The sequence below is a fragment of the Cryptotermes secundus genome, unplaced genomic scaffold, assembly GCF_002891405.2.
Source record: "Cryptotermes secundus unplaced genomic scaffold, Csec_1.0 scaffold216, whole genome shotgun sequence".
Lineage (NCBI taxonomy): Eukaryota > Metazoa > Arthropoda > Insecta > Blattodea > Kalotermitidae > Cryptotermes > Cryptotermes secundus.
In genome coordinates, this window is record NW_019727090.1 from 307,131 (window position 1) to 317,788 (window position 10,658).

Genomic DNA, 10,658 nt, shown 5'->3' on the forward strand with positions numbered 1-10,658 from the left:
GGTAAAGTGATGGGACAAGTGTATCAATGTTGGTGGAGGGTATGTCAAGCAACAAATGTTCTTTCCAGGTTCCTATATCACATGGTTTACATTCCATATCCACTTGTGGCATATGTACTGTCTCTCCCTCTTATCTTTCTGTAATTTTTATCATACATAGACCCTATTTGACCTAGCCACTCCCTACAGTGCAATTTATGTAAGCCTGTATATCAAAGTTATAGGTAGGTTGACTACATCTTTGCCTTGATTTATATAACTCGGTTCATGAAGACAGCTTTCCAAAGCTAGAATTATTATTCTCTATGGTGCATATGAGTATATAAATGTAGGACATGTAGCTCTCTCTGAGGTGAATGTTCAGATTAGTGTTCTGGAAACCTTGTAATTTGGTGGTCAGGGTTCAACAAATAAATATAAAAGGTAAAAATTGTCAATTATTTTGGAATTATAAAGACTATGTAAACGAAAACATAAGGAATCCTTGCAAAGGTGAATACCTTTACAATAAATGTGATCTTCAAGCAGCCTGTGTATGAAATTTTCAAAATGCCTCTGGAAAGGACAAACTGGATAAGTAAATCATCACATGATGGACAGCCGAAGATGTGGACATCTGTGAGAAGCCCATGGTATCACTTTAAATATAAATATTATGTCACCTTACTGATGTATTTAATTTGTGCTCTTGAAAAAATGAATTTTGTGTTTATATTTCATATGTTTAAGTAACATTATCTGAGGCTCTGTATTTTCTTCACACAGCTTCCTGCTCGTGCATGTGATTACAGAAAGAACATCTGGGTGTTGGCCTACTATCAGGAAATACTATGGTAGATTTAGCTTGGTAAATCAGCATCTGGACAAATTTTCCATATTCTTATGTCTCCTGCCCTTAATTTTGTAACATCCACTTTCAGACATTGTCTTTATTACTTAGTCTCGAAAGTGGATAAAGAGAGGTTGTATAACAAAATTAAAGTACAGTAACATGTTTCTGGAAAGTATACTTTAATTTAAATGAACAAGAACTTATCATTATCCAATGAATATAATTTTCTTATTATGTTTTAAAGAAGAAAATTTTAGATGTATGTATACATGTCCTGGAAACAAAATAACCTGTTGTTTAGTTCTTTTGTCTTGCAAAGGGAAAATTTGACTCACTCAGTGTTTATGTTTTATAATTCTCTTGATAATGTGTTCGGTTGGCATTAATATCACAGAAATGTTGATTCTGTGCAGACTCTCTTCAAAATGTATACAAGGCACTTAAAATAACTGCACAAAACTACTGATCTGGAAAAATATTTTACTCAGAACTTAAAATACTCTTAGAAGGGAGAATGTTTCAGTTCCATTTAGATATCTGTCATTGCAAAAGAATATCAATGTTTTCGTTAATTTAGAAAGAACTGTCTTGAAAGGTGAACAAAACTTGGGAAAAGAGTAAGTTGTTCAGACGTTTACTGCTTTTCCTACCCATACCACAGCACTGTAGGGTACACATACAGCATTACAGCCTAAAAATAACCAATTAACAATTACAAAAATAGATATGGTGTCAATTTTTGAGGTTATGTCCAATAAATATAAAATACACATTAATGTTCACTTATAAATTATAGACTAAAAACATATATATATACGGTACTAACAACAGATGATTAAAAGATATGGCAATCTAATAGCTCTGGTCAAATCAGAGCAATGTACAACATTACGATAATATACAAAACATTTATATTTAACGAAATAATCAGCCCTACCAACTTGTAGGTTTGAGAATACAGTCAACATGACGAAAATAAAGTTCGCTAATAACACCAAGACCTGTAACACATCGAGGTCAAGATTAAAGTATGAAGAACACACTTATTAAAATGCATACGTTTAATTCCACAAGCAAAATAAGTCATATTTGCTCCAGCCGTTGAGGACAAGGTGCCTCCGCGTTGCAACAGTATGTAAGGTTCTTTTCATTTTGGGAAGATGGGAAGAGAGTTTTGTTTGGTATGATATTATTATTTGTTTGGAGTTGCTGTCGTATTTAGTGTTGTATGGCCAGATAATGGGGTTATATTGCGATGCGGGTTATCTCGTAATGTTACATGAGTTTGGCCATTTTCAAGGTCTGTGGTAATTAGACGACTCCATGTGGATACTTTATGTATATTTTTCTTTTATAGGATTTCAGTCTGGACTACTCAAGATGGTCGGGGGGGACATAGATTCATATGCATATTTGAGGTATTACTGCAATGGATTAAACCAGAGACAAAGACAGTGATCACACCCCTAACTGTAGGGTAAGAGCAGAGGAGCTTTTTAATGGTATAGCGACGGGCAACAGGCTGGACAACCCATACTCGGTTCCCAGCAGTGGAAGATTTTTCTCTTCTTCACAGCGTCCAGACCAGCTCTGTGATCCACCGACCCTCCTATCCAGGGGAGGGCTTTCTCCCTGGGTGTAAAACAGCAGGGGCATGTAACTGACCACTCACCTCTGTCCAGTGCTGAGGTCAAGAATGATGGAGCTATACCTCCATTCCCTCTTATGTCTTCATGGCATAATACTTAATTAATTAAACACAGGGACAACTTTACCTTTTACAGATCAGTGGTTTACTCCCAAGCAAAAGACAGAATGTCCTCTGAAGAATCACCAGTTGAAATGGTGCGGAGATACAACAGGGAAATTGGATATCAAGGGAGACGAGAGCACAGACAGATACAAGTAAACAGTAGGCGCAGTGCCCTTGGTGAAGTAATGGATACCCAGAGCAGAGTCATTTCAGCTCTAGAAGTAAAGACACTGGCAGAGCGATTGAAGCACAAGGGCCATTTCACAGTTCAAGATTTTGTGCTGCTTAAGCATGCTGTCATACAGAACGAGGAAAATATAATTGCTTTTTTCAGAGTGCCAGGGGCCCTACATGCTCTTGTCCGGGAGCTGACAGGTATATTACTTCAGTTTTAGTTTGTTAGTGGTAATTCCTGTTATACGTGTATAATTTGTTGGTCCTCAACCTTTTATCATTCGTGGTCAATACACTAGCAATGGAGTTTCTGAGAACAGGCATTCTATTTGTCTCATATTTTTTTAAGTTGGTTATTTAACAATGCTGTCAGCATTGACACTATGTAGCATCAACTGCCTCATGTTGTATAGTACTGATAGTAGTCTAAAAATGTAACTGAACATATCTAAATATATTTATTTGCAATACTGATATTATCACCTTCTTGTGGCATTAAAACTAAAGAGACATCATAATCACACATTGAACATTTGCAATTAAAAATTGTGCATGGAGTCACATGATATTAATGAGATGGTGTACAATGGAAAGGAAAAAAAAATAAAGGTCATGGAGCCCCATAGGGTTGTCAGATGTTGAGGTTCCCACATTTTCTAGACAATCAACTTATAGATGGTGGCAAGGTTGTCAGCCCTACACACTGGCCGCCCTATACCCCAAGAATATTCCTGGCACTCATTTCTGTTAGAGCCTGAGTCGACCCCAGGGCTGTAGTGCGGCTGGAAGGATTAGGTAAATTGAAAAAAATCAAATGACCTCATCGGGATTCGATCCCGCGACCTTCCTGTTTGTAGCATAGTGCCTCAACCAACTACGCAAGGAAAGTAAATGTAATTGACTTAACTGGTTCAATTCTGTACAAGAAAGAAATAAGGAATAAAAAACACCACTAGTTATAAAATAGTTTATTTTACAACTGTAGTATAATATATATACACACACACACACACACCAGTATGAGGGAGAATCGGTAAATATGTCAACAAATATATAAAATGTGAAACACATGAGTTTTTGAAGAAAGCAGTCTTCTGGGATTTGGCACCATGTATATGTGGTGTTAACCGACGTTTCGGAGGAACGTATCGCCTCCATCTTCAGGGTAGAAGAAAAAATATAATATAAGAATCTGCAAGCGAAGAGACCGTGAGAACCAGTAAGCAGTCTGTGATACATTCCTCCGAAACGTCGGTTAACACCACATATACATGGTGCCAAATCCCAGAAGACTGCTTTCTTCATAGTCACCGCCGTGAAAGCCTCAAATCTTACACATTAGTTTTTAATCTGAAAAAATATTTATTTCTCAACATATCCTCCATCAACATTGCATCGAAACCCACAGCATAGAGGTCTTTTGACTGTTATGTCAACCACTTCTGCACCTCAATTTCAACCTCTTCATCATCAGTGAAATGTTTGCCACTAAGGTGGTTTCTAGCAGATCAAACACATGAAAGTCACTAGGGACCAAATCTGGGCTTTAAGATGGATGTTGAAGAAGTTATATTTCAGCATTTATTTAAGTTCAAGAAGTTTCCACTACAGTTCTTGAATTCTTTCCTGGGTTGCTCATGTCGTATGGAGTGTGGCATTGTCATGATGAAGCAGTACTCCTCTTGGCAGTTGCCCTGACGTTTTGTGCGAATTGCATCCTGAAGCATCAACAGAACTTCACAGTATGATGTAGAATTCACATTTTCACCACACCTCTGAAAATGGGCTAACAGTACTCCCTGAGAATCCCAAAACACGGTAAGCATAACCATCCCAGCTGATGGCTTAACCTTAAACTTTTTTGGTTGAAGGTGAACTGGGATATTTCCATTGCATTGAAGCACACTTTGATTCGGGCTGGTAGTGATGCGCCCATGATTCATCACCAGTAACAATCCTGTTAAGTGTATCTTCTACTTCATTTGCATATCGTAAGAGATGTTGCAAGGACAGACCTATTTGGTTTATTTTTTCTCAGACCTTCAGTTCTCTAGGCACACTTTCCAAAACTTCAAATGATCATACATTATGCTGTATGCTAAACCATGGGAACACACTAGTGCAGTTGCTGCACTGTCTATCATTATGCTCCTGTGAGCTTGAATCAACTGTTCCACCACTGCACAGTTGCTTCTGTCACCATCTCAACAGGGTGACCTGGGCAGGCATCATCTATGACTTTTGAACATCCTTGAGAGAATTTTTCAATCAAATTGTGAGCTGCTTTATGCAACAAAAGCTTCCCATTGTAAACAGGAAATATTTCTTTATGAATATCCTTTGCATTGAGTTCTTTTGCCCACAAAAAAAAAAAAAACACTCACGAGAACACTGCTCTGTGGTAGTATACTCGAGTGCAGTTGCCATTTCGAATACTGAAACCAGCCTTTGAAGATGCACATGCGCACCTGCTACCTAGTGAGACACATAAAAAACCCTATTACATCCATTAGAGCTATTTTACTTCAATTTATGACCTATTTACTGACTCCCTCATACATATAAAGCACTGACCAGAATGTTTGAACCAGCAGTTGTCCACTGATGTTTGGTTGAGGAACTTTAGGTCATATCCTTAGAACATATTTCTACCAAAAGATTTTTTTTTTATATTTCTGTTCTGTTAATCTCTTAGTCTCTGGAATTGTCTTTTGTCTTTCCCAACTGTCTTATAACATTTGACAATATAAAAGCTTTGAAGTTAAGTAAACTATGAACAAACCATCTGAAAGATAGTATTCTTGTTATGGGAGGCAGAGACAGGATGAAGTCAACTCATTGTATCTTTTCAGGACAGAATGCTTCACTTCAGTTGGGCGCTGCCAACTGCTGTTGCAATTTGGCTCTTGGCAGTGAGAAAGCTTGCCTACAGTTGACAAAAGCTGCTGCTCCATATCTTATATCACACTTGGACGGACTGAACAATCATTTGTTGGTACAATATTTACATTACTACATTATTATTTACTTAAAGTGTGATATAATTTTTAAATGAGAAATTTAGCATGAAGGAATATTGTTTATGAGTGTAAGGCATAAATTTGGTATTTGTAACTTGTTTTTTACCTCATAAAAATCTGGAATTGCAGTGTTAGATTTATTCTATTCAGAGGCAGGGTTGCGAAACTGTCAAGCATGTTAATGTAAGTAATTTTGCAGAACTGTTTACGAGGTACCTGGTTTGAATTCAAGTCAATTTATTGGCCATCCTGAATGAGATTACTCATTGTTTTTCTAATTTCTTCAGGCAAATACCATGCAAGTAACTTGAAACAGGCCATGATCACTTCCAGTCCATGTTGTTATGTCACCATTGATTAGCAACATTCTGTATCATATGACACAGTTGAATCCCCTCAGTTAAAATGTGTCATTGAATAACTGAAGAATTAAATAATTACAAATTGAATTGAATTGAATTGAACACAAGTTGAGTTAAATTGAGACAAACTATTTCTTTTGTAAGGAGCCTTCTACTTTCTCACTGGACATTCAGTGACTGAGGCTAGCTCTTTCTAAGGGGCCCAACAGAATAGGTGTTTTCCCTCACCTGAGGACGGAAACAGATCAAGTTTCCTAAACGTTATGTTTTTCTTAGTTATCGTAAAACCAGGATGATGGATAAAGTCCGAAAACCCAATATCTCTGTGATCTATCAGGTTGTATTGTACATTCATTTGTTATATCACTTGGGTATGTTTCATATTTGATACACCTGCTTGTCAGTTTTAATTTTCCTAAAAGTTGAGAGTGAAAATGAACCATAGAATGATCTCCCAGAAATTCTGCATTACATTTATTTTTAATTATTCACTCAAACTCACAGAATATGTATAAAATAATATGTTCATTTAGCTCATTTGCTGCTTTACTGTGATGTTAATATAGATTAGATCTTGCCATTCACTAGTTGGACATATTAAGGCATCATGGACTTAGTTCCATCATTCTGACTCAAGGTCAAGGTGGAAGCTGCAAAATAACTGGCGGTTTACCACCAATTAGTTAATCTTGGTGCCAAGTCCCTTGAGGATCATGACCAGAGATCTTTTTTTTTAACTGAATCCTTACAGCAATAGTCTTTTAACGTTTTCTTTGATGAGATGATGGGTTTGTCTCTTATGAATGGCCTTCACCTTTGTCAACCACTAAAAAAAATGTAACAGTATGGATTTATTAATTCTTTTGATAGAAAGATGAATCTTTTTGTTCCATAAAAACAGAAAATTTCTTCATGCTTACTGGGTTTTTGGACTTTGTCCATCATCTGATATTCTAAAGAACACAATGTTTCAGAAACTGAACAGTTTTTGTCCTCAGGTGAAGGAATGGGAGGTGCATATTCTGTTTGTTCAATTAGAAACAGCTAATCTCAATCACTGGACAACCTATGTCCGTAGAACTACAGCCATATATACACCTGAGAGCAGGACAAATCCTATCCAAATCCAGTTATTGAGGTTACCTCTTTCCAGAGAACCCAACAGAGTAGGTAACTCCCACCCCTTCATCTGAGGACGGAAACAGATCAAGTTTCTGAATCGTTGCATTCTTTGGTGCTCTTTGGTATATCAGATGATGGACAAAGTCCAAAAGCCCAATAATTCCAAGTCTTACACACCACTGTCACAACCCTTTAGAATTAGGGATTTTCTTGCTTGGCTGATAAACTCTTAAAGAAAGGTTCTGTACCTTGTACTTAGTTCAGTTGATGAATTTATGTAATCATGGGAAGTTCCTGTTTAATAGTGGTGCAGTAGTCATGAATATGTATACTTTTCTTTCTGTAGGAAATTTGTGTCTTGACTTTGGGCAACTTGGCAGGAAGTCATAAGTCTTGGGCAGTCTTACAAGCACAAGGTCTGTTGCCTAAACTGTTACATTTGATAACATCTTCAAGCAATAATGTTGTATGTGCTACTCTTTATGCACTTACTCACTATGTCAAGATAGGACTACAAACAAGCAGTGTAAAGTGAGTATGCATGTAACTTACACAGTTTAATAATTTAATCTTTCCCTTAGAGTTTTCTGTGGTTTTTCTTAGGATGCACTGAAAGGCATGGCTTCTTCCTCATATCCCTGTCCTGTGGTAGTACACTAAACCAGTGGTTCTCAACCTTTTGGTGCTGCTGGTACACTTGGGATATTAATGTCTTCTTGCAGTGTAAGAGAATTAAATTCTTAGTAAAAAATATGCCTGTTTTTAAACAGGAAGGTGATGAAGTTTGGTTACAAATACAATTTAAGAAGTTTAAGCCTAAGTATATTGTATGTAATTATTCTTTTCCCCATATCCTTACAACACATCAGCTAAGAACCAATATATCATGCCACACAGAATCACATATTAGTGTAAAATTGTTGTTTGTATGCGTATGTATTGGAATAAATTATGAATTCCTTTCAATCTTTATTATTCATTATATGTTCCACTTTTTCATGTACATAGTGTCTACTAATAAGGAAGTGTTATCATGGTGAAAAAGAGTTGATATTAAGATTTTTGAGAAGTTTACATCTTTTGAGCCCCCTGAATATGAAAAAGTTGTTTTTGGTATGGTATGGTGCATGTGTGTGTGTACGTGCGTGCATGTATGTGACTAAACAAATGAATTTTATTCATATTTAGAATCATGCTCCCAATTTGTTATTCCCAGTTAAGCCATCATTTTATACTATAACGAGACATATTTTAGCATCCTGTTGCACTGATTTTCATCCATGATATGTTTACAGTTGTATACAGTTGTAACACTCGCAGCTAAGAAGGGAACACACATCACAAGATGCGGTTTACACAGAAAATAAGAAAGACGACCCCATAGTGAATGAACCAGTTGCAAGTTTTAATTAAGACAAATAAGATGAATTATCTTAACAAGTTTTAGCGAGTGTAAATTTATCATAGTTGACAAATACGGACTTTTTAAATACTTTTTAAATGGTGTTGTGAAAACATATGAGGGCATGCAATGCAATAGATTGACGTAATTGGGACACCTGATGATGGCACTATGTTGCCGAAACACGTTGTGAAGTGACATGTGAAATTGAGTGCACTACAAGACGGCCACTGTATACATATCATGGATATACTGTATTAGCAGTAATATTATAGACTGTATTTGGTGGGTACCTAGTTCAAATAAAAGATGGTTACCACAAGCCTGATGGTTTCCCTTAGGCTATGCAGGTAAATGGTGGAGCAGTACCTTGAATTTGGCCATTACATGCTCTTTTTAAATCTATATATCATCTTTCTGTCTTGTTTGATATTTGCTGTATACCCTCACCAGGTGAAACAGAATCATAAACTAATCTGATAATATTCACCATCTATGTCCTGTGGTTGAAGAAGCAATATAAAATACTACAAGAACAGACAACATTTATAAATGTGAATTATCCTGCTTGTTACAGCTTGACATTTCTAAGGAGCATTGCAATGAATGTGCATCCCATAATGGAAAGAGAACAGTCAGCTTGTTGGGTGATTTATCTTCTTTCTTGCTGTCCTGAATGTGATGATGTATTGTTGAGCAACTTGGTTGTAAGTCGAGCACTTCATCTTTTGGGAAAGTGTAAAATTGGCCTGGATAGTGACATGAATGTCTCAAAGACTACAGCTCTTGTGAGAATGCTGGGTAACTTAAGTGTCAATAGGAACACTGCAGAACTGCTGCTTACAGAATCTTCAGTTGTGTCAGTTTTACGAATCCTACTGACATCTCCATATTTGCATATACAACATGAGACAGTGTGGCTTATTGCAAATTTATTGAATCATCCCTCAGTTGAAATTAAACACTTGGCTAAAACCAGCACTTTCGAAGACAGTCTAGAACCTTTGTTGAGTGATGCAATATCTAAACTTCTATAATTATCTAAAAAGGTAAAGCTAGCCCTGTAACAGGCAATGAAGGCCCATAGCGTTGTGAGACATCGAGACTCCCACATTTTCTCTAGACAGTCAGCTCACAGATGATGGTAAGTTTGTCAGCTTTATGGACCGGCTGCTCTTTACCCCTGCAGGAAGATTCCTGGTACTCATTTCTGTTAGAGGCTGGGTCAGTCCCAGAGCCATAGTGTGGCTGGAAGGATCAAGTAAATTAGAAAAAAAAATCACCTCATCAGGACTAAAACCAATGACCTTCCGGTTTGTAGCATAATGCCTCAACCAAATACACTATCATGTGCCCCCTCTTATAATTATATACAAAATGTTAATTGAGGCTTAAATCTATGTTTTTTAAATTGGTTTCAAAGACTAAGAAATTGTTAAAAGTTGTACAATAAATATGAGATGTATCGGGAAGTTCCTGGACTAGGTCAAAAAATAAACGCTAGTTTGTCTTACTCAATTTTGGTGCCATCTTCTTCAAAATAGCCTCCCTGTGAACGTATACAGTGATCCCATAATTTTCTTCCTCACATCAAAAGCACCGTGGAAGTCATATTCTTTGATGCTGTTGAGTACCACTTTCAATTCCCCTTGGATGTCAGACACTGTTTAAAAATGTCATCCATTCAGTATCAGTTTCGATTTTGGAAACAAAGCAAAATCACAGGGCACTATATCCTGTGAGTAGGGAGGATGGAACATGATAACCATGTTGTTGTTAGTCACAAACTCTGTGGTTTTCAGAGATGCATGGGTGGGTGCATAGTTGTGATGAAGGAGCCAGTTGTGGTTGCACCAAAGTTCCAGTGTTTTTCATTGCACATTTCCTCTCAGGCATCTCAAATCATCACAGTAAGAGTCAAGAGTTGACCATAGTGGTAGGAGGAACAAATTCACATTGAACAATCCCCTTCACATAAAAAAACAATGAGCAT

General features: G+C 36.9%; 1 protein-coding gene across 1 annotated transcript; it reads left to right on the forward strand.

The window, feature by feature from the left end:
* The first annotated feature begins 1,443 nt into the window (after nucleotides 1-1,443).
* On the forward strand, nucleotides 1,444-9,778 carry LOC111864338 (transmembrane and coiled-coil domain-containing protein 6). The gene is made up of 5 exons (XM_033751391.1): nucleotides 1,444-1,449; nucleotides 2,617-2,960; nucleotides 5,612-5,754; nucleotides 7,610-7,794; nucleotides 9,243-9,778. Exons 2-5 carry the CDS (start codon nucleotides 2,648-2,650, stop codon nucleotides 9,700-9,702), a joined length of 1,101 nt encoding a protein of 366 aa, XP_033607282.1. The 5' UTR covers nucleotides 1,444-1,449; nucleotides 2,617-2,647; the 3' UTR covers nucleotides 9,703-9,778.
* The last annotated feature ends 880 nt before the right edge of the window (nucleotides 9,779-10,658 follow it).